The sequence below is a fragment of the Dromaius novaehollandiae genome, chromosome 7, assembly GCF_036370855.1.
Source record: "Dromaius novaehollandiae isolate bDroNov1 chromosome 7, bDroNov1.hap1, whole genome shotgun sequence".
NCBI lineage: Eukaryota > Metazoa > Chordata > Aves > Casuariiformes > Dromaiidae > Dromaius > Dromaius novaehollandiae.
The window spans coordinates 21,225,447-21,250,899 of record NC_088104.1 but is presented as its reverse complement, the minus strand read 5'-3'; the positions used below and the strand labels follow the sequence as shown (position 1 = coordinate 21,250,899).

Sequence of the window (25,453 nt, the reverse complement as noted above, 5' to 3'; positions counted from 1 at the left end):
ACTCATCTTTGGTTCCTACTACTTTTTGTTTCTTTGCTAATACCTTTTCCATCTGGCACCCCTGAGATTCTTAAGAAGGACTGAGAAACGGGAGGAAGTTCTCGTTGTGTTCAGCTGACAGCCCTAGTGCTTTTCCTTCATTTTTTACTAGAACCTTCTTTCTTTTTATGTTGCTCAATATGTTTTCTTTGAAGTCTTTTTCATTGTTGCCTGTTTTATAATTTCCACCTCCCACCTTTGCCCTAACATTAACATCATGTTTTCTTTTTAGACTGCTTGGACCGCTTTTCTGAACCAGATAATTCCCCTTCTAGGAGATTAGCAATTAAATGGTATCTAGACTGAATGGCAATTGGAGGCCTCTGCTTGTGTTGTATTAGCTTAACAACCAGAAATAACTAGCTCATCAAATTATTCACTGGCTGCCTACTCAAGCCCTCATTTTTCTTTTGGTCCTACTGATTTTAACTGTTGTTGGACTGGTGTCTGTCACCATCCTGTTGCGCATCTGGTTTGACAAGATTTTTAGGATAATTGTAACAAAAATAAAAAGTACACATTTATGATGATGTGGATACAGTTTATATGTGGTGAAGAGAAGAAGAAACACACAGACCCAGAAAACTTCTGAATGTAGGTTACCATAGCATGTGAAGAGATGAGAATTTACTAGCAACTTCCCTGTTTTTATATATGATTGAAGACTGTTCAGTCTACATACCTCATTTTCTTTTTGGAACAAATTATTAGATGTAAATATCATTCAAATACAGCAATTTTTTAAAATTATACACCTCTCTCTGTATTTCTATTCATCCACTTAAAATTATCTTCTTGTTCAACTTTTTTTAGCGAGTGTCTCATGCATTAGATGACTGTAGCATTTTTGCCTGTAATTGTGGGGCCTAAATTCCATACCCAGGTGGTCCCTGTCTTTTCTGTGTTCCTGTACGGTGTAGATTTTTCAGCAGTTTGTCAACCAGTGCAATAAAGCAACAGTGTCTAATCGAAGGTATTATGTAGTTTGAGAAGACTTACTAGCTTTATTGCTGGATTTACTCTTTATTTGGATTTTATGCCTTGGCTGCAGGGAACACTGCTATGTGAATAAAATGAAAGATGAGTTGAAAGATGCTGAAGGATAAAACATTCTGTCAGAATAACTATTCTATAGCAGTTATGCCTTGCTGTTACATACTACCAGTGACTAGGAGAGTATACCCAGAGATGGTACAGGGCTGGAAGGATACTGTAGTCTGATCCAGCAAAACAGATTTTTGGTCTTATACCAAATGGTAAAGTACTTCAGCATTCTAAAGCAACTATTTATTATGGTGGGTTAACCTACACAACCTTTGTCATGTCTGTTCTGAACATTTCTGGTTCTATTCCAGAAATTCTGTGAAAATTACTAAACTGTATCTCCTTCAGCTTAAATCTAAAACTTGCTTAGTCTTACTGAGTCTGTGTTCTTTTTTCCTCCTTTGACCTCCTTGATAATACAGAGATGATAAAGGCATTTTTACCTTTGAAGCTGTGTTGTAGTTCAACCCAGAATTTCTATAAAATAGTTGACGTGAAAGAATGTTTTAAGAAAAATCATTTGATCTTTTTTTTTTTAAATATACATTTTAGGATTGCTGCAAAGGAAATAGGAAACTAATTGGTCTCTTAATGGTGTTATTCAGAGACTCAGTTTTAGCTTCAGGAAGAGATCTGCTCTACTGAGAAACCAGCAACATGGTGTGAAAAACCTGGTAGAAACAATAGGTACTTCTTTTTATAGCTGATATCTCTTCAGAAACATAGAGTGCAGCCAGAATGTGGCAGTAACAGATTTGCTTTCTCTTGTGCTGGAACACAGCATTCTATTTATCTCTGACAAGCGAAGGATATGTTGGACAAATTGCACTATTAAATACAGAAAGCCTCATTTAAATAATGTTAACACTTTGACACAAATAGGGACAAGCTATTCAAACATAAGGCTGATAACATTCTGCCCTTAACTTCATTGTACACAGAAAACAAAAATTTGTAGTGTCTTTTAGTGGCTTTGTATTTAAATTCTTTTTTAGTCCAGGCTTCACACATGACTTCTTTGGGAAATGCACTAGTACATGGATAATTTCTACTATATTGCTAGTTTAGGGGATAAAGAACACTGGTGCACTGAGAGCTTTTATATTTTCTGTTCATTTTCCTTTTCAAAACTTTTTTTTTTAAATAATGAAATACTGAAGTTCCTCTTGCAAGTCAGATTCTTTGAATCCTCTAGTATGATTTTTGATCCTCTCCCCCTTTTTAAGTCCTGTTCATCTAACTAGATATTTTTCCATCAGTATTATATACATGGTTAGTGCATTTTAAGTGTTGCTATCATATGTGGTAAAATACAAAACTGTGTATTATTATGCAGTACATAAAATATAAAAGCTATATAAAGTTGAGACTTAGCAGACAGTGTGGAAGCAAAGGGTTGAAGATACTGAATTACATGAGTTTAGTAATAGGGCTAATAAGCTGCTCATCTCCACCTATCTAGCTGGTTTTATGAGCACTAAATTAATTTTTGATGAAGAAAAGTAGTGTTGAAAGTACCCTCATATTCACCCTAGCAAAAATCAAGTCAGGTCTGAGTATTTCTCTCTTTAAATTGAAACACAGGGCTTTTAAGCTTCAAAGGGACTAGGTTTGGGGGAAAAATACAGAACACATAGCCACTAGCAAACTGAGTTTCTACCTTGCTAGTTATTTTAGCAATTGTCTGTGGGTTTTGTGAGGAATACTAAGTTAGCTCCCAGTGAGGATAATGGGTCATAGAGCATGTACGTTTAGTCTAAATATCTTCACTATTCTGAATTGTGTTGGTTGGACATACTGAACTATATAAAAGAGCATGGGGATTTTGACACTAAGAGGTGGCGGTGCATAGCTAGAGGGGAGAAGAGCCTACATACAAATGTAGTTGTTCTAAAGTTGGATCATGTTACATTTTCAACTGAGTTTTACAGTTATTTTTCCCTTGTTTAAAGATTTTACCCAAGTTTCACTGGATTTCATTTATGTATTTATTTTTAGTGGATAAGAAGGTGAATCTCTTATCTTCCTAGCTGACATCTATGTTTCTGTGTACTATGTTAGATTAACAAGGGAGTAATGTGCACTGTGTAGTGAGGTTGAGAAGTACCCTCCATTTGATTAGCTGGCCATAAGTAAGTGGTACTTCGAAGACAGGAGTAGGGAGTCTTTTACCCTCCACAGGGCCAAGAGGATTTTCAAATACTTTTGGGTTAGATGTTAATGTACACATTTAGCATTACTCAATAACATAGCAAAACAATCCTGAGACTCACTTTTATCTTGGTCTGTGAGAAGTAAGTTCTCCACTCTGATTTAAAGGTTAGTATGAGTGACAATCTGAATTTATTTAGTTGTAACCAGGTGTTCTAAAAGTGAATCATTCATTCCAAGTTTATTTTAGAGTCTTTCACTCCATTACTATTTAATCTCCATAATAGTTCTTCTTCTGAAGGACTTTGATTTGTATCAACAACTTTTCCAATATGAACTGTATTACCCTGCTGAGATTTTTCAGAAGCATGATGTTTACTGTAAACCATCCTAGTAAGTGCTATGAACAAGATGGGGAAAACTTCACTTTTATGAATGTAAGACTGGATTTTTGCTAGGATGAGAAAGATTAAAGTAATGTTAGTTAGATTCTTACCCATCTGCCTGGGAGCGGTGACTCACAAATTCACAATGCAACACCCCAAAATTAATCTGCCACAATAGCCCTGTGAAGCAGATGGGCTCTTCCTCTTTCTCAGGCCTGAACAGAAGCCTATACTCTATGCACATGAGATGAGGGAATAGACTGAGCCTCAGCCTCCATTTCTGCATATATATTCTTTTTTTAAACTATTTGTTGTTTTTGCTTTTCATTTTCAGTCTCCCTTGTTTTTAAAGTAGCAGTTTTATCTCAACTGTAAAAAGTAGATCTGGGAACATATTCTTCCATATCTTGTATGAATAATTAATGCAAATAAATCATTTAGCTACTCTGCAGTGTGTTTATCTTGTATAAGTGATCCTTTGACTGCTTCATCATCTAGCAAACCTGCTAATTTTCTTTCATTCCTGCTATTCGATAGAATTCTATTATTTGAAATTTTTGTTAATGCTGTTTTGTCTGTTCTTTAAATTTCCTCACAGCTTTCTTAGTTTTTCATACACATCTTAGCAGTTGTATTTGAAATGCCTCTTTACCTGCTTTTGTTTTGAATCTCCATTGTCTGAAAAAATCTCTGGCAAGATAGAATAATTTGAGACTTTGTATTTAAATAAATTGTTCCTTCCCCCCCCCCCCCCCCTTTGCTTTCCTTACAAAATATCTATTCTTTTTAAAGGCCTGATTGTGATTTCTGCTTTTATGGATCCCTTTGCATTTCTTACACCTGGTTTGATCCTTTGTTGTGATAATGGCTGCTGATGGTGATAAATCTTTCACTTCCTAGGTTTAGTGTGCATTTCATTTATTACTGCAATTCTTTCTTAAATTATGTTGCACTTCACAATGTACTTGTTGTTATTCAATTGTGCAATTATAGTAACTTTCTGAGCAAAGTATTATTTATCATATAGTTAAGAATAACTTCACTTTTTCTTCAAAAAAGAGATGTACTATGAGCTAATTGTCCAAAGTGTGGAAGCTGCTTTCTCTAGACCTTTCCTTTTGTTCAGTTTTATACAGAAAACTAAAATGATTTGTAACTGTTTTACTAGTCTTTTTTGCTTCTGCTGACCAATATTGAAAAAACACATGTATCAACTTGAGGATTAATAATGATATTTATATTTTAACTATCTTGTTTTCTTTCAAGCGTTGTTTCTCTTCAGTTACACTGACATCTTTAAGATGATTACATGTCAGCATTGTCCTCATTCTGCCATTTTTTAACATCATAATGTGATTGTCATAACCTTCATTTGAAAGAACTTTGCTAGTATATTTTTGTACATAGCTTAGTATAATTTGGAGATCTGCATAATTTAACCTCCCTTTTTATAATACAACATATTTACACATCTAAAGCACTAGTCATACAAAGAAGTCTAAGTGCTTTACAAATCTTAATGAGTTCAATCTGTTATCCTGCTGTACAGAAGCAGATTTCAATTCCCCTGCCCCATTTTACAAAAGGAACCTGAGGGACTAATATGGACTTTCTCAAAGTCAGGTGGGAAATACATATTTTAAACCTGCAGATCAGGCCTTTTTTAGCCTACGGGTAATCTCAGATTTTTTTTTTTTTGTTACCTGACCCACTTTATTATTTTTTTCAGCTTTCCATTCATGGAATGGTCAGTCTTGTGGTGGATTAAGCAGGACCATTCTAAGAGTTGGGAGGGGGCTGGCTACATGGACTATACAGCATAGACTGTTGTATGCTGGTGCTAAAGAAAATAACCAGAAATTGTTCCATTTGATAATATGCCCATACTGTTACTGTGAATTTAGAATTCAGAACATATTCATAAAATGTTTAACAGAATATTAGTTTGGTTTATCTAGAAAAATTCCTTGTGTTTTGAGGCAACAAATTCATGAATTGCTAGAGAAATCTAGCTTGTCAGTGGTCTTATATTTGAATAAAAGCTGGAAATTGATGTTAATTCTGCTCTTTGAAATGTCATGTTTAAAATGATTTGATTCTGGAAGAAAGATGAGACTTTTCTAGGTCGTGGCAGGAAAAATAGCCAATTTTCCTAGACTTTGCTTTTCCTTTCTTGGCACTTTATTTTCATTGCAAGGCAGAGACATAATTGATTATTATTGATTTTACATCTTCTAATGCTTCTTGTGGGACCATAACTCAATCTATCAATAATAGGTAAGTATATATAAAATTTACACTATTGGTCGCTTGAAAGAATGGTTCCCTCTTACTTCAGGCAACTGCTTCATTCTTTCACATTTGCTGTCCTTTTAATCAGTGACTGGAGTATGAGGTTTTTGTTTTGTTTTTTTTTAACTGATCTCCCAAGTCTTTAATATATGTCTTCACAAAACATACAAGGTTCTTAACTTCTCCCAACAATCTTGATGGTTCTATTGAAAAAGATGACAGGTTCTTTTCAGAAAAATGTGTGGCCAATCTGGCCATTTTGGCTGGTCTTGATCAATTTTCTATTTTGTACCTTGGGAAGAAATCAAAGCATTCTGATCAGATCTTGCATAGAAATCTGAGCTAGAGAATCTTGCTGGCAATAGGATCTTAAAATTCCCCATCTGGAGATTGATAGGGATATAGGCAGTCCATGCATGACAGAGATTTATAGTCACCATTATGGATTTGGGTACCTAAACTATGGAGAGGTCTTAATGAATTCTGTGTTGTTTTGTGCCTGTGCTTTAGTTCTCTGTTTTCATTCCTCACAGAGATATTTACAGGACAAATTTCGGAAAGGTCCTATGTGTTTAACTATTGCAGTGATGGAGAGAATAATTGCTTTACAGTGAATAGCTAGATTTTGTCATTGTGCACTATTTTTTTTTTTTTTTTTGGACAGATATAGTTTTCTGCAAACTGTGAGAATCCTTTCTGCCTGGAAATCTTCCCTTTGGAGGAAATATTGGAAGCTGGCATTTTACCTACAGACTGGGATATCTAAAGGGAAATTTCTGCATTCATGCTTGATAATGAAGACAGTACACTGGCCAACACTTTTTTGTTAATATTTTTTTTGCTAGTCTTAAGTAAACATGTCCTTAAATATTTTTGTGAATGTAGGATTTCCCTGTTTCTCATAAAATGATCCTTAAAAACATTCCGGTTACTGCTAGAAGTCATAAAACAGTTCAAAATGCTAGAAATTTCCAAGTGCTTCCATTGTAGTTCAAATACACTCCAAATTCCATTTCTCTCTGCCAGTATCAATAAGTAAAAAACTTTGTCAGGCAGGGGACAAGGTTGGAAGTTGGAGAACAAATGCTCCAGGCAAATAGCCTGTTAGTTAACACTAAAGACAGAGGTTAGCACTGTATCAAGCAGGATCTCAGGGGAAGTAAGGCACCCTGGAGTGTAAGACTTTCTAAGCCTTGGTTTTGCATACAATAACTGTGCATTTAACATAAATGTGACTGAAATTGTAATATAAGTACAAAATGTGCAATGTTTTATTCATGGGGGAAAAATAATTGTAGAAATGATAAGCTAAAGTTAGATACCTATATCCTTATAAATAAAAGTGGCCTGGTTTTCAGAGGTGCAGATCATCCACTGTCTTCATGGATGTGCAGCTGCTGTAAGAGTCATCTAAATGTCAGGTCATTTTGATGGATACAGGCACCTAAATATGGACTCTATGTGCTGAGCTTAGGCAAAGCAATTTTGCTTTTTCTTTTGGTTCTACCTGGCTTTTTTCACACTTCAGGACTTAGTTTGAAATTTGAAACTCTTCAGGGCAGGGTATGGTCTTTCCATATGTTTGTATAGTTTTTGCAGATTGGAGCTTCCAAAACAGATGGCTTGAAAATTCTGAAGAATCAGACTTGGACACTCTCTCTTAAAAGTCTACGAAATGCATTATTTAATTATTGTAGTGGAGATGATGTTTGAGTATGGCAGGCTCAAGGGAGCACGGTCCAACCTTCTCTTGCTCTTCCCTCCTCCCATACTGATTACCTTATGCTTTCATTTAGTTTTCTCGTTTTACAGACTTTCTGATTTTTTTTCTGATTATTTTTAGTGTCATAGCTAGTGCCTGCTTTCCCTTTTTTGTCTTAAATACTAGATTATATTTGTCCATCTTGATTTTACATTCTGAGTTAAGGTGATTAGTGAAATACAAACAATATACAAACAAATTTATTTTGAAGTAAGATTTCTTAGCAAATTAATTTCTGGAGTGATAAGGATGAATTGCACATACTGACTTTTAATATGTTGAAAAATGGATAGAGGATGCATAGGAAGGACGTACCTCCTTACCTGGCCCCATTGGCAGTGAAAATGCTTAATACCAGTCATGGTCAACTTGGCGCTTTCCTCTTATAAGAAGATCCTGGAGTTACTAATTTCTTATTTCCATTGGCTTAAAATGGAAGTTACTGAGATGTTTATTTTTCTGGCCTTGGGAAGAACTAAAGTCTCTGTATTTATAAACTAAGGCAGGAAAGAAGATTTGAACACTACTGAGGCAACTTTTTCTAACAGTCTACTAACAGGTATAGTCAAGGCAATTACATAGTTTGCTCTAGGACAAAGCTTGAGAGTGTATGCTAATGAAAACAGTAATGACAGCTTGTTCTCAACTAGCAGCTCTTTTCTGGTGTGCTATTTCTGAGACAATTTTTCAAGAAAAAAATGGAAGTGGGTGGGGATGACTGGGCAGCATAAGGAGTAGTGATAGCTGAAAAAAAAAAAGAGAGAAAGAAAGGGAGAGAAAGAAAAAAAGTGGTCTGGTCACTCAGGCATTCTCATCCTTATAGGAGGCCAGTATAACTGCATCTTTAACATAATCCTGCCACCCTTTAACTCTTAGAGCATCTTCTGCTTTTGGTAGGAGGAGTATTTATTGCCACACACTTCCAGGCACTGAGCCTCCTTCATGCAATCCACTTCCCTTAGAACAAATACATTGCCAGCAAATCCTGCCTGAGACTCTGCTTGAAACACAAACCAGAAAGTGCAGACTGAACAGCTTTTTCTAATTAAAAAAACTCTCAAAGGTCACTCTAACCTGATGAGATTTACACTATCATACTTAATTCATTAAACTAAAACTCTAATAAAAGTTCAGAAGGGTCTATTAGGTGACTGCCTCTCTGTTGTCTCTTGCTGTATTTGGATCACTTGAAAGGAACAGAAAAAGGGCACAGCATTTTTGTGTTTTATAAGGTAGCACATGTCATAGCTGTGAGCTGGGGTAATCAGTTGTCCTAGCCTGTGCAGGATTTATTTCCCTATCCTGAGAAAGCCAAGTGAGAAAACTCACAGAGAATACAAACTCTGCTTTTTTTTGTTGTTTGTTTGTTTTGTTTTAGCCATACTGGTTTAGTCCAAGGCCACCTTCAAGGTTTCCCTCTCCCCAAGTCGAATGGCCGCAGGCAGCTCATTATCATGACTTGTGTTGCTGTCTTCAGCATTTTAAACAGTCTATTTCTATTTCTTCGGCAATAAGAGCCTAGTCATCTGCACTGCAACTCTTAACCCTTTTAAAAAGAATTTCTGTAAAAGTCTTCCGTCAAGGGCCTCAGCACGGGCTGTACGTGCTCTTGCTGTAAAACAAGCACAACACCTAACTTGATGAGTACCTGGAGAAAACTGTAGCTGCTAGTACATGCTGGTGATGTCCTCAGCCAGGGCACTGATGTGGGAAAGCTGGATTCTCATCCTGGCTCTACTGCAAGAATGTTGAGAAATACTAGGAAAGTCACTGTACTTCTCTCTGCTTCTTTTCCCCTTCTATAATTTCCCTCTCTTTTCCAGCACTTTACACTGCACTTACTGGAGAGGCTGATGAGACTGTCCCTGCCCCTTAGTACTGCCCAGAGTAGGATATATTTTAAGGTCATGGGGTGCTGTTTTGTCTATTCAACTGTATAACCCATTCACAATGCACCATGCCAGCCACCTCTTCTCATGTTATCTTTGAATCCTTGTAAATACTGCAGGAATGTAAAAAATTAATGCCAGTTTATTCTGAACTGCAGAAGATCATTTTTGTGTGACTGGGGCAGGGGTTTGGTAAGTAAGTTGTTGTGTATGGAACAAGACCATACGGCAAGCAGACTGCTTTGCTACCAGCCTAACTTGTTTAACACTGGGAACACTGCCAAAGAGGATAAATCTTTTAAAACCAACTGTAGAAGTCACCCATTGTTGTTTCACCAGTATTGATCATTTATTTCACTATTGATGTGGTATCCTTTCCTTTTATATTAAATACAAGTACTTGGCTGTAGCATATCATAGGCTTGTGGAGACTTTGGACTGCCTTTCTGCTAGACCTGCCTGCTTTACATAGAAGGCTCTGCTTTGAGGGTGTTCATTCACGAACAAAGAGAGATTTTCACCACTCAGAAGTCTGGTGTTAATGTTTGCTGTATCCTCGCGATTGGTGCTGTTGTAGCAAGGGTGGCTGAACCTCACTGGAAACTCCTGAGCTGTCACTGTTTATGAGCTGACATATTAAAGGAAATCATCATGGATTTCATGCTGATTTAATATGCTGGACCGAATACTGAAATAGAACTGCTGTATATGTAGTTCCCTAGAGAAATGCAATCTCTTGGAAAGGAGTGAGGTCATCAATGCTTTAATCTGTATGTGTTTACAAACGGAGTCCATTTTCCTTGTTCTGGTGTTAAGACAGCATGGGAGAGCTGGCCTGAGCTTTGTTTTTTTGCCTTTTTGTGGGAGGTAAGCAGGCTACAGGAGATGCAGTTGCAAATCCTTGCTGACCTTCTGATCAGCTTTGGCACAAAACAGCAAAGGAGCTGTTCTAACCAATTAGGACAATAATGCATTGTTGACTGTTCACTGGATGCTCGAAATGAGCATTAGTTTAGTGTGACAGCAATTGAGAGCAGACTTAAAATAACATGCTTGTTTGTCTTTAAAGTAGGAACTTATGTCTTGCTGTTTAATGAAGGGTTTACAGTGGTATGGAGGTTTGGTAGGTAAATTTCAGGTGAGGTGTGTAGTGTACACTGGATGTGCGTTCCAGCATAAACTGAGTAAACGAAGAGGACGATTTATGGAATGAATTAAGAACATCCTATCTGGAGGCCCTTTGTCATCAGGATGTTTGTGCTTTGTTGGTAGGGTAATTTAACCTATGTTGAGCTCCCTGCTACTGTGGCTAGACTATTACTAGCCAGTGAACTGCTTTGTGTTGCACACTGACACAGTACACTGCAGGCACTGCTCTACATTCAGACTAACAGTTCTGGTAGAGAAGCAAGATGGTGTGTTGCTCAGTCTAGTGCTACTTCAAACTACTAGAAACTAAATATTGCAGAGTAAGTCCTGTTCTTAGAAATCAATTAATGCATTCATGTCCCTATCTCAAAGACTTTTAACTGGCTTTCAGGTGAAAATGCTTGCTTGGAAATAGAAAATAAGAGTAAAAAAGATGCATTCTGGACTCCATCACTTGCCGTGTTTCTGAGTACGTGGAAGACTTTTATGATAAGTTTAATGTTGCATCAAATTCTCTACACCTACTTCATATGTTTACCTGCCTGTTTTTGTTCACAATAAAATTTCAAACATCTGTTTTATTTTAGGGACTACATCACTATTTCAACGTATAGTACAACAGATGACAGTTGATCCTAGTGCCAGGAGCCTCTGTATTTTTTACTGTTTGTGTTTTGTACATTTTTTTTAAATGAGAAAGGAAAAAGCATAACAGAGAACTGAATTTCTTGACTTGGGAGGAATATGAAATTATTTTCTACTGTTATATCAAAAAAGTTTTTGTGCTGACTTTAATGAGATTAGTCATTGTGCAGAACTTAATGCAGATAGAGCAACAGTGAATTTTATCAGTACTGTCCAAGTCACTGAATGTCTTTGATCCTTCAGAAAACAAAATAAAACAAAAAATATCTAAATTGACATGTCTTCTTTCCAACAGTCCGGACACAATAAAACTTCTTGGTTAAAATTGAAGCATAAACAGATTTAGCTTCAAGAACTTAATGCATACCCATTTCTCAGGACTCTAAAATGTGTACCAATGTTGAAAAATATGAATTTTTAGTGAAATTTGAAAGTTAAAATGTCAAAGGTGTAAGTCACGAAAGTTTATATTGCTTCCTTTCCCCTGCCCTCCACCCAACATCCTTAATACGATAAAGAAACTTGGAAAAACTACTGAGATAAAACATTACAAAAAACTTCGTACAAAGTAGATAATTTTTGTCTATACATTCTCTGCAACATTGTATTTACTTTCCTGGTCCTACATATTATGGTAATTCTTTTCCATGTATGACCTTCTGGTTCTGTGTATGTGTGTCTGTATATCCATATATATTATATATTTTTTTACTCATACCCCTTGTCAAAATTTGAAGTAGCTCTGTAGAATCTCATGTTGTCTATGGAATTATGAGTATCTTGAATTTGATTGCTGTTCTCTGAACTATATCAAATCTTTCCATCATTTTGCATTAATAAAGTTATTGAACTTTACTGTTTATCCTCTGTGGTTTTATATTTAACTTATATAAGGATATGGAGTTTCACTGTATTTATCTACCTCTCCATTACAGCTTCTTTTTAAAGTGGATGCACTAATCTGTCCCATGTCCTGTGACAAAAGATGTCCAGTAGCCAAATTTAGAAGGAATATGCTTTGCTCAGCTGTCTTGTTCTCAATTACATCATTGCTCTAGGGAGAAACAGCTGTCTTTAGTAATGCATCTTACGCGTCTTAGTTCTTGTCTCAGTCATGAAATTGGGAGAGGAATATATTTGGACTAACTGAACTGAAGATTAATGTTATGGTTATTTCAGCTTTTCTATTTATTGCAGATAATTAAAGTGTATAGTGAAGATGATACTAGCAGAGCTCTGGAAGTACCAAGTGATATAACAGCCAGGGATGTATGTCAGCTGTTGATATTGAAGAACCACTATATTGATGACCACAGCTGGACTCTGTTTGAACAACTTACTCACACAGGTTTAGGTAAGACTAATGCCATCCAATGGCATGGCAATAATCTTTTTTTTTATATATATATAGAAGTAAAATTCTAATAGAAAGTCTTGGAAGCAAAGCCTCATCAAGTTTTGTCTCTTCCACAGTAGAGAGAGGAGAAAGTGGTGGGAGGGTTTGTGTGAAGGTTTTAATGTTTTGGAGGTTTTGTTGTTTTTGTTTTAAAAGCCTAGCTGTAAAGTACATTCTGTCAGTGCTCACACACTACTTGACCTGCATCTGTAAGAGTGATTTGGAAGACACCCGTCATTAAGGTTCCTACTGCAAATTCTTTCTGGCTCTTGCTTGCTTTTTCTTTGGTATTTTTTCCTCTTTTGCCTGTATCTCCTACTTATCTCTAGCAAAGGTTGGAATATTTTCATTGCAAATAAAATCTTTGTTATTCCCAACACATCTGACATCAAGGACAGAAAGCGGTCACATAGTGCTATCCTATCTGGACAATAGGGCTCTGTTTTCAGAAACAACATTGGAGTAAGTTGTCAGTATTCTCTTTCAGTACCATCGGTTTGGCTAGATTTATTGTACGCTCTGGGACAGGGCTACTTAAAGCAAAACATAACCATTTTTCTAAACTTCCAGTTATGCATCAATACAATTGTATTGAAGTGATTTTATGCTTAGTATGTCAAGTTGCTAAAAATGAAACTCTGAGCTCCTTCTGTAACATCAATGTTTTCCTAGTGTAGTAAAATTCTCTACTTCTATTACACAGTATAAAAGTTCTAATTTGTGGCTTCAGATTACAAGTATAATTTTGAATTCTGGTCTCTATTCCTTTTTGTAATGTACAGACATAACTTTGCAGTATAAAAGCATGTTAAGGCAAATAATAACTAAAGCATGTTAAATACAGGAGGAAAGGGGATATGTTTGCAGAGACATAAAAAAAAATGCAGAACACAGAAAAGACTGCATTCAGCAAATGATAGTTTAGGTGCCTACTTGCAGGATGTGGTATTTAACTATTACTCTAATTGGACAATCTTGTTTCCTTTTACAGCACTACTTTTCAGTATTCTATTTTATTTGTTTTTGATTGGAGATTATATCAGAAAAATCTTCCAAAAGACAGATAAAAAAGTATCTGTTTTTAATTTCTGATCACTCAAAGTTTCCATATTATTCTTAAACTATGGAACTGTATTAGAGGAGTTACCAAAGCTGATGCTTCTCCTTCTGCAGCATTCTTAGCTGCCAGTGCAGAAGTGTGTGGCTTGAGAAAGAGGAAGTTTTGGGGGTCTTCCTGCATTCTAAAAGTATATAGAAAGCTTCTCTGATGCCCTCTCAGAAGAGACAAGGCTGGTACATGGTTACTCCAATACTGTGGACGCAAAAATAGGGTTGAAAGTTATTTTCATACTACCTCTGTTTATATTCATCTAGGGAATCTGGACTCATGTATTTTTGTAAAATAAGCTTGACTGTGCAGCTCAGACTGTATTATGTTTAACAGCAGTATTTTAAAGATGAACTACAAAAGCTAAAATGGTTTGCTGCCCTTTTCTACTCCTTTATCCTATGAAGGCAGCCACAAATGTTTTTCAAAAAAAATTTTCTTGCTTTGTAACATTTGAAAGATATTTATAACCTTTTGTACTGAATGTATCAGTCGTAAGATGCTTCCAGCTCAGAGTAAGGTCAGAGTTAAATCTGGGTCGAGACTGTAAATGACTGACTGCTACAGAAGAGGAGGTATAAAATGGCTTCAGACAATACTACTATATAAATAGTAGAAGTGTTTTCTGTATTTTATAGTGTGGCTAATGTTTAAATAGTTAAGTAATTACTGAAGAAAACAGTTCTGACAAACTATGCCTGAACAATTGCAGTATTGTTTCTTCAGGTTTATTTATTTGCACACTATACATCCTGTCAAAGAGTGTGTGTCAATCTAAATGATTTCTTGGAGGATTTCAGTATCAAATCATTAGTGAAGATGCTTTTTCATATAATTCTAAAATTCTTAAAATTGGTTGTATGTTCTCTTAGTGTCATACTGTTAAAGAGTTTCTTCAATATATCTTATGAACTATAATGTTAAAAAGCACGTCTGTTTCGTTTAGTAAACAAATTACAACTTTATGTTGTTTCATGCAGGCCTACTGTTTGGTTTTGTCAGTAGGGACATCTGAACTTGCTATGTGTCCTATTTAGATTTGAACCAACAATCTGAAGACCTGAATTCTTCATACAGTCTTCTGATCAGTCCAGCTCTCTTTTGGGTATAATTTTAGAGAAAGACAAAATGTTCATTTTAAAAATAAATGGTTTCTTAGATGACGAGGACTGGAAATCAACTTACTAGCCAAGGAAAGAAGCAACTTGAGATGGCTTATAGTTTCTTTTTGTAATACTTAATAATAATGGATTTATTGTTATGATACTGTTGGATCTTTTTTTGTGTGAAAGGTTTAACATATTGATCCTGATTTCCATTAAGTATATTCTTAAGCACTGGATGAATAACCTGAAAAAATACTTTTCAAATAATGATTTAGTTTTGAACTGTTTGCTATTTATAATTTTGTTGTGTGGTTTATCCATGGAAATCTGGACACTCTTTTTCTGTTCTCAAGTTAAATGAATGAATACTGAAAGGAGAAATACCCTGAGTGTGTGTGTCTGTGTAAATTCCAGTATGATGGTGATTAATAATTCATTCATCAATTAGTGAACATTTTCTTTACTATCTAATAGCTGTCTGAATACTGCTGAATTAGATATGATTGCATGAATCTTAGTGAGCTGAGCACAGTGTTCCGGTTTTAATCAAGACGGACATTAATGACATCACTGGAGTTTGCCCTCATTGCTGCGTAGGGCTATCTGCACGTGAAAGCTTAAAACAAAAAAAAAAAAAAACCCCACACCAAAACAAAACACATTTAATTCCTGTCAGAAATTGCCATAAGCCTATATACCTCTTCATGTCGAACCGTCTGGAAGCCGTGAAACGGCGTGACGTTCCCGCTGCCGCCGGCAGACGCAGAGCGGGGCCGCCGTTACCCGGCCGTTAGGGCCGTTTCCCGGGGGCGGCGGAGGCCCGCGCGCTCTCGCGCAGGCGCCCTGCGGCCGGCGGTGTCGCGCCGCGCTGCGCCACCGGGGGCCGCTGTTGCTCCTCGCAGGCGGCCGCCGCGCTGCTTTCGGCAGGCGCCGGTTCGGCGGTAACGGCCGAGCCGCCGCTGCCGGGGTACGGGCTGGGTTTGTGCGTTGCTGCAGTAAGGGCGTTACTGTAGCGCTCTTAATCACGGTGTATTTCAGGACTGTGTGCTTATGGTACACATCACTTCAGTGCCAAGTTATTTCAAATAAATTCTTGGATGTTTTCAGATGTTGGGTTCCTCCACCTTGTCTGCAGTCACTGGAGGCAACTGCTCTGTGTGTCTAGATTTGCCTACCTGCCATCCTGCTCCCGGTTTCTTTGGTCTGGTGGGGGTGTGCCTGGGTGAGTTGCAGTTAGAGCCCCGTGCTGCCGCCACACGGCCCCTGCGCGGGTCGGGCTGTGAGGAAAGAGCAGTCGTCCCTTGCTCTTTCTCTTTTCCAGGAAAATGCTTTCTTTCACTTCAAAATCTTCCTTTTCTGCAGAGCGATTTTTGAATGTTGGTTATAACCCGCTTTCCATACGCCTCTTCAGCATAATAGACTTGCACGGTGAAACTTTGTTCTGACGTCCCTCGCCAGGTTGGTAACGGTCCCCCGGCCGGGCCCGTCGTTGGGTTTCCATCTCCTCCGGCGTTCAGGCCTGGGTACTTTTGTGAAGCTGCGGGAAGGCTGCTGCTCCCTGAGATGAGAAACCCCACAAAGCACCGCGTACACAGTCGTACCGGACAGTGGATTCCCCCACCACCCTTTTTTTAATGCTTTCCCTGGGTGGCTAGAGAGGAGGCTATTGGAAGTGTGTTTTGTCATGCGCTTCACTATTAAATCTTTCATGTGCTCCAGGTACTTTCCCTAGTTAAGGAAACTTGTTTCGGACTGTGGCAGGTGCTCATCAGAGTAAAGATAGTATCAATAAGGCAAGGATAGAGGGGAAGGCTGGAACTTTCCAGATCTAGCTGGAAGAAAAAAAAATGATCTAGTTAAGAAAAAGGTGAAGCTTTCTCATAACAACTTTTAGTGATTTGACTACAGGACTGTGTTTTGGAGTGCACTAATTCAGTGTTTCAGTTCCTGGGAGAAATAAGTTGAATCAATTGTAAAATGTTCTATTGTGTGACACTTTAAAACAAACAAACAAACAAAAAAAACCACACAGAGAGAAATATCAGCATCCTTACCCATCCATTGGGGTGATGCAGAATGTCTTATTTTTGTTCCAAGAATTCTTGAGGAAATGGTATTTTCTTAAATGTCACAATGCCAACCATTCAGGAGTTTCAAATGTCATCCCAGAGGAGAGCTTTCTCTCTGTAAAACTGGATGGAAAAAAAATGCTTCTTTTGAGTAAGTACTTCAGTTCTTTAGTGTCTCTTTTCCCCTACAATTGAAGAATGTGTTCAGGAGCAGAACAGTCTGCCCACGCTTTACAAATATTTTGAGGTTTTTTTGAATTTTTTTAATCCCTTTATGTTTTTATTTGCTTCATTTGATCCAGTTACAAAATGTACATTTTGTGCAGAACCCCTAACGTCTGTCTTTATGGACTCAAGAATGAATTAAACTCGATGAGAGTTTAACTTTTCCCTACTCAATTATGGTCACAGGAGTGCTTTGTCTTCTGTGAGCAATCAGCTTGATATTTTCACACTGTGGTGGATTTACTGTACAAGCATATTGTCTCTAGGTTTGCTGGCAGGAAGCTTCCTGAAGAACAACTGTATAGGTTTGCAGCTAGAATGAGGCCATTACCCATCAGACTGGACAGTATGGAAGCGGTGATTGATGAAAAAGGTAGCATACAAAGATCAATAAAAGCAAGCTGCAGTTCTAAAGAGGCTTGAATTATTTCAAATTTGAGGTTTGATTTTTGCTGCTTAGTAGGTTGGGCATGCAACCTTTCTAAGGGTTGAAAGTTGGGCTCTCTGCCTAGGCAGGGACACCAGCAAAAATCTTATCATTTATGTTAATTGAATGGTATGCCTAATTTAAGTTGAAAAAAATCTAGTTTTATTGTATACATTACACTACTTTTTATGTGTTATGATATTTTTAAAAGTTCCTAATATCAGGCAGTTACATGAGAACATTAGCGTTCACTTCAAGTATCAAACCCTTACGATAGTGCGGTGGAGTCTAAAAATGTGATCAGAAAATTGCGTGAGTTACAGGGTTTTATAATATGTTTTTAATTGCCATTTTCCATTTAAAAGCATGATCAGAGTAGGATGTTAAAACCCCATAATTTGCAGGGACACCTACTCTTAGCCTGTAATTCATTTGTTGGAGTGTAATTTAAATTTGGAAGTGCTGGTGACCATTTAAATAAAGCCTACATCTTTGTTAAATTCCATCTTGTTCTCGTTAGTTCAAGTCCATAACAAAGTAGAAGTGGCCACCAAAGTTGTATACTTATTTGGTAACATGTTTTTCTTTTTTCATGACATGATGATTTCACAATTTCTGAGGTTTATTAAAAAAAGAAAAAGAAAAGGTAGTATAAATTGTATTGTACAGAAGTTATCCTCAGTCTTCCAGGATTCATGCTTAACTTCTTGCACTATGAATAGTCTCACTGAAATCTAGCATTACTCAGAGTATGCAACACTTAAGCATGCATGACATCTGCAGGAAAGCTCCTAAATTCTTTATCTTTCCTATAAATGCATTTGATATCTTTCAAGACACTGAGCTGCAGGAGGAGTCTAAAGCAGTGAGAATGTTGGTTCTAAACTTGAGTGCTAGAGTATAAATACCTGGATACTTTCTTTTCTTCCCCTCTCCCCTTTGCAAAACCAAGCTATCCATTAGGACTGACTTTGCAGGAGTTTTTTATTTTTTTGTAGCTTACTTTTACTGTTCTTTTTATATATGCTAGTGATTTAACTACTAAAATTCTCAGTTTCCTTGGTATGTGCAAGAGCATTACAACTCTGAAGTGCCCTATCTTCATCTGCTGTTTTAGAGATGCTTCAGAACATAGTAGGGGCTTGGGGAAAAGAAGACAAAGTAATGCTTTTTTATATTGGGACAACTCATGTTTTATGAATGATGCATTAGAAAAAGAAGAGTCAGACAGACATTCCTGACATCCCAGACAGGCTGTGTGCAGGTGAATTGTTGGAGTAGTCTGCTTTCTGCTGCTTTGCATCACTCAGTGGGAACTGCCTGGCTTTTGACTTGTGGTGCATATGATCATGTAATGGAGTAAAGCCTCTGGGTGCCCCTATAGGAAACTGTGTGTACTACCTCAGAAGTTGGGCTCCACTGAAGTGAAACACTAATTTAGCATAACATGAACTGTGTTCAGCTTGCTTGTCTCATGTTTTGTAAATACACATTGCTTTAATTATCTGATCCCTGTGCTTTCATATTTTGCTGTTAATAACTTGAGTGCAGGTTATGTGTCTTCTTTTACAGGAAGAGCTATAGAGGACCATGAATTAGTGATGGAAGTCCAGTCAAACTGGGGAATGGAAGAAGACAACAGACTGTATTTTAGAAAATATTATGCCAAATATGAATTTTTTAAGAATCCAGTGGTAAGTTGCAACACCATCTCTGTGAAGTGGTACAATTGCTGCAATACAAAGTGAAATAGCCTCAATGCAGATGGGCAAGTGTAAAGCTGTAGGTGTAATATGGGTCAGAATGAATAATTGAGAGGGGATATAGGAATATATTGTAGTGTGTGTAGTTTTTGTTTGGTCCCTCTGATTTCTAAACATCCACATTCATACCTTTTGACAGGGGGCAGGGGTGGATTTAACTTGAAATTTGCACACAGACCTATAAGAAAATGAGAAATTTTTGAGGTTGAGTGCTCTAAATGAGGTTTCCATAAACTGACAACAAAATATAAAATGAAGTTGTGTGGGGAGGGGCATCTGTAGCAAAGATGACTTTATTGTTAAGTGAAAACTGAATGTTATGGCCCAGCTGTGCCCAATAGCAGCTTCTCACAGCTGCTGCTAAATGACAGCTGACACAAAAGGCCATAAGCAGCAATAACCTACTAGGAACAAGCAAAAGTGAAGTCAAAGTTGGTGTATGTAAGCAGTGGAAAGAGAGCAGAGACAACTAGTAACTCCTGGATGTTGCCAAAGGTTAATGCTGCTGATTCAAATCTTTGCTGATGGCAAAGGCCATGGAAGAAGTACTGGCTCAGCAGGAGAAGCTCACTATCTGGTTACTCAAATGCACTGTGCATTTGGATCACTCCTAATGCTGTCTCTTCTAATGCCAGCTAGCTTCAGATGTCAGGGAGAGAAATAGCAGAAATGTATGAGGGCTTGAAAGGTGAAAAGTGGAAGGGAACTCATCTATCTGTGAAAAGGACAGAAAGGTAGATATTAAGACACCAAAAGACATAGGAGATCTGATTTTTTTTCCTTGCTCCACATGTGTTTCTCTGGTCAAATCATGTAGATGTTACTGTGTATTGGTTGACTAGTGGGTGGAAACAGCTATGGGCTGTGGTAGATGTGCAGCTGTGAATAACATCAACTGTTGCGGCTAATCAGAGTCCTTATTATTCCTGTTGAGTTATTCTTCTGGGTACTGTGGTCCTTAGAAAAGGTGTAATTAGAAAGCTTTGTCAGAAAAGGGTGAATATTAATTAATCCTACTAATAGTTCAGCATTACTAAAAATGGAGGTCAGTGGGCATTGGATGGTCAAGGGAATATTTAGCTTGGAAATTGTCCAAGCCTTGAGAAAACTTTATTAGTAATGGTCAAACTCTTTGCTGATTCATGTCTGCATAGCTATACTGAGTTCACCAGCTGCAGACCTATCCCATAAATTACCCCTTGAGCTTTCCTTGACAATGAAATTGGCACTTTAAATATGGAATTTTTAGCCACATCATGTTGGCATAGTCACATTTTGGTGATTAATTCATATTCATGTTATATCAAATCAGGAAAAACTGAGAAGAATTGTTCTCTATTAGTGGAAGGTATGAAATATTTTCCTGAGATTCTTGTGTAATAAAAACAATAGAAAACATTATATTTTTCAATGTATTGGTGTATATCCTCCCTACTTTGTAGCATATTGAAGCCCGGGGCAAAGTTTGTATGTCAACAGTAATAGAAATTACTACTAGGAAAACAACACTAACGGCTAGGTACTTTGATTTGACTTGCATTGCTGCATGAAATTCTCTTACTTCCGGAGTCCATTGATGTTTTCTCAAAATTCTAAGTTTTTCAGCAGATAATATTTAAAATAATAATATTAAAAGCACAAATTTAGGAAGAGAAAGATTAAGATAAACTAGAATTATCGGATCACAGAAACAGCAATGTTTTACACAGCATTGAGAATTTTAATTTTATGTCCCAAAGAGATATGAAGTTTTATATTTATTTTTACAGAATTTTGATACAAATTATTATCTTTACAGAGTTTTTTTCCAGATCATATGATGTCTTTTTCAAGTGAGACCAATGCAGCTATAAGCCACTCTGGGATACTACAGGTGTGTAATCTTTACATGAAGATGAGCCAGTATAGATCAGAACTTCCAAATATCTATATTATGTAATGTAGCTCTCTCTCAAATCTGTCATTAGTTTTTGAACGACTCAAAACATGACTAGTAACTTTTTTCCTTGTGAAATGTGAAGTGTTGTCTCCCTTCCAGAAAGTTACTGTATGACCACACTTAGAAAATTGCATACTCTTTCAGGATCCAGGAGAACAGAAAAGAAAAAATTCAGGAAACATGGTTAACACCTTTGTTGGGTATTTCACATGAAAGATTGTGTTTCCTTAAACTGTGGAGTGCTGTATTATCAGCACATACTTAACAGCAGGCCTTGGTAGAATTATTGAGGAACCCGTAAGTGATATGAATGAATATAAAAAAAGAGTTAAACAGTTGAACTTAATAAGTAGAAAATTTAGACTGACTAGTGTGATTTGTTAGTTTGAAGGCTACTGTAGTCTTCCAAAAAAATGGTAGGTCACTCAGTGTTAGTCATCTTTTAAGTGGACACAAGATTCTAATTTACAGTGGGAATAATTTTACGGATGACCATATCAGGGATCATCATCTTACTTCTCAAAGAGGGGAAAAATGAGTAATAAAGGTGGAAATGTACACATCACTCTTGTTTGCTTGTCACTGGAAAAATTAATTAATAGAAGAACTTTCACTGGTCTTAAGACAACAACCTAATGTGTGAATTCTGGGGATAAAGAATGATTGGAAAGGCAATATAATAAGACTTTCATGGTAGAACTAGAAGAAATACAGATATTACAAAATATTTTTTTCCATTTATATCATGAATTCTACCTTAGCATCTACCAGAAGATGAAAAACATTAAAGAACTAACTTCAAAAGCACTTTTCTGTATCAAACAGTTCTATCGTTATAGAAGAGGATGTTGAAGTCAGGAGGTTTAGGTGCCCCAAATATGGCAAAAATGTTCCAAATTGAATTTAATTGACACATACTAGATTCCATAAATCATTTTTTCAAATAAAATTGTTGTAATAAAAATGTTGTAACTTTAAAAGATGCTACACATCTAATGAAAATTAGTTCACTTTTGCTACCTAAATATAGATCATGCAGTTTAATTTAGGCATTTAATTTTGAAAACATTGTCTCTTTTGTTAATAGAATTTAGTATTTTTTCTCTCAAAAGTAATCTGGTAGTTTGAAAAACATAATAAAGACTTTTGCAATGAAGCTGTTTGCCATGTACCCTTGTATAGAAGCTATTCTCCATGTACTGCTAGAAGCTCCTTAAACCTTTGAAATAGAACATATGTGATACGGAGAATATATGCAGAGCTTGTGGGTAAGATTGAGAATCATTCTAAATACATATAGTTACATCTGATTTTGATTGCTTGAAAAATTTGTTACGAACTGTCCTCTGTTGCTGTTTTCTGTTTTATTGTCTGTTTAACTGTATGTGATCTAATAAGACTCACTAGACACAAAGTACAGAATACCCTTGTGGCTTGTGCAGCCATCACGCACATTTCAGCAGGAGCTGTTCAGTAGGTTGTTTACAGTGTGTCGCTATTTCCTTGGAAACTTTCATTAAGACAAGTTAATGGGCTTGCATTATTATTTGTGATGTGCTTGGTCAAGTATCAAGAGAGACATTAGTTTTAACAACTCAGTGCTTACAAGTGATTAAAAAGATCACTTCTGATACTTTTACAGCTTTATGTGGATTGAGCTGTAAGGAAGAAAAATGCTTTTCAAGTGTATTTTTCTTGACTTTCCTTGAAAGAGATAGAATAAGTACTTTGACTGATGTCTTTAAATCAGATCACCAAAACTGCCTAAGAACCAAAAAAATTTACATGTCCCCCATCCATTTAGCGAGTGTTAAGTAAAATCACTGTCTGAAGTATACCAAATCTCTCTTTTTACCAAAGAGAGAGAAGGTTTGATCTCTGCCATGAAGATCTTTAATGTAAAAAAGTAAAGTAGTATATCACTATATTGATTGGGGTATGGCTGTTCTGAGAGACAATACTGTATGCGTACATATAGAGGTAGTCAGTATGGGTCAATTGTCACTGTTTTTTTCTTTTCCAAATTGGATGTTTTAAGATATGTTAAAAATTAATGTAGTACATAGATTTTAATCTGAGGCCTCTCCAGTAGCAAAGAAATATTCTATTATTTTCAGTTTTATATATATTTTTTTCTTTGAGAATTAGTAACTCTCATAGGTGGGCCACAAATTAAATCACTCAGTCTAATTAGATGTGAAACTGATGTTGTCAACTGTAATTTAAGATGGAACTTGTCGCTTGTGTAAAACACGGTCTGTTTATTGGAACAGCACTTACTTTGGATGAATTGATGTACACACCAGATCTGTTGGTATTCTCATTCATAACAGTATTCTCAATGCATAGACTGCACTAGGTAGAAGGGCTCAAATCTGTCAGCCCTGAGCTAGTGGATGAAATTCCAGCCTCCCTGAAGTTGATGAATTTTTTTTTTTAAATGGGTCAAAATTTTATCCTATTTTTTTTTTTGTCTGTGTGTAACATTACTCTGCTTTGCTACTCTGATTTTTTTTGGAACTTTTAGTTGTACTTGTACCAGACTCTTTTTTCACCATGCAGAATATAAGCCACTGTTTTAACAGTCACACACCTTCAAAATAAAGATCAAAATTACTTGGTCAATTATGCTTTTTCTGGTATACTTTAGCAGTAGCCCTATTTCTCCCTTCCTCCTGCCCCCATCCATGCTGTTCAATAGATGTGATTGATATGCAGGTTCTGTAGGTGCACTTGAAGTTCAGAGTACAAGTTTTATTTTGAGCAACTTAGCTGCTGCTTTCTAATAGCTTTTTAAGTATAATATGAATACATTAAAAAAACTATTGTAGATAGCATATGTCCAAGCCATCTTCCAGAGCAATGAAAAAACCTTTCACCTGGTAGAGAATATATTAGAGAAAAGAGCATACATCTTTCGTAGATAAATATAAAAAATAAATGTCATGTGTGCAAAAATTAGACAGGATAGGATTAAAAAGACAAGCCCCATGGATGTTAGGAAAGGTAGAATTATTGATACAGTCTTTCTCTTCTGCTCCCTCCTCTTATATCCTTCTCTACTCCCTTCCCCCCAGTATTCTTAGTTGTTCCCATTCTCTACTTTCAGAGATTTAAGATTCCAGCTGCCTTCGCCTTAACCTCTGTGCCACAGCAAATCCCTTTTTCACTGCCCAGTTTATCATCTGACTCCATTTCAGTTCCTGTTCCATGTTGGTTTGGGCTGAAATTTCCATGCACCGAATTTCAGTCTCATACCAGTCTCCTGGACATGTCCTATCTGGCCTCATTCCCTTTCCTCATCTCCCCCAGTGGGTTTTGCTGGCCTTTCTCCCAGGCTGATTCAGATTGACTGGTATGGAGAAAGAACCAAGAATCGGTATCAGTTCCTGACTGGAATCCCTTGCTGCCACAAAAACTCAGTCACTGGTTCAGAAGAAAATCCTGCTTATGCCCAGTAGCGTTGGGATGGATCATGGCCTGATCTCAATCACATCTTTGAAGAAATTAGCCATCAAATTCAAACTTGATTCATGGAGCCTTAAGAAAATGGCAGCTGCTCCGACTTAACTCTCCAGAACAGAATAGCTCTGCTCAAGAGGCATCCACCTTGGAAAATGCTATTCTCTCCACCTAGTGCAGCCATTGTTTCAGTGCAAATAAATGTTGAAGGTGCAGACAAGTAAGTTGTATATTTGGGAGTGCAACTTTCAGTCTTTATGTTCCATTCAGGATCATCTAGTATTTCTGCTTCTTTTACTATTATAGTAATCCCAGACTGTGGAATGTTCTTCCTGTTCAGTTGGACTTTTGCTTGTTTTTTTTTTTCCCTCCAGTTTGCTTTGTTGTAGTTGGTTTGAAATTGGTTGGTTTTACAGCTATTGAAATCATAATACAGCCATTGGTAGTCATATATTAGTATCTGAAGGACATGGTGGCATTTGACACCACTCTACATATCATGTAGAGTGCATATCATGTAGCATGCATTTCACTGCACTGCACTGTACAAGCTTATTTCTACACATTGCATGACTGGCAACCCCTGTTTGCAGCATACTGT

The 25,453-nt window shown here is 36.8% G+C and overlaps 1 protein-coding gene across 1 annotated transcript in view; it reads left to right on the top strand.

The window, feature by feature from the left end:
* GRB14 (growth factor receptor bound protein 14) overlaps window positions 1–25,453 on the top strand; it is a 70,779-nt gene that overhangs the window by 27,047 nt on the left and 18,279 nt on the right. Inside the window, exons 3-5 of the mRNA XM_064514861.1 lie at window positions 12,555–12,711; window positions 19,261–19,382; window positions 21,250–21,324. Coding sequence (XP_064370931.1) covers window positions 12,555–12,711; window positions 19,261–19,382; window positions 21,250–21,324 — 354 coding nt within the window. The remainder of the gene's footprint in view (window positions 1–12,554; window positions 12,712–19,260; window positions 19,383–21,249; window positions 21,325–25,453) is intronic.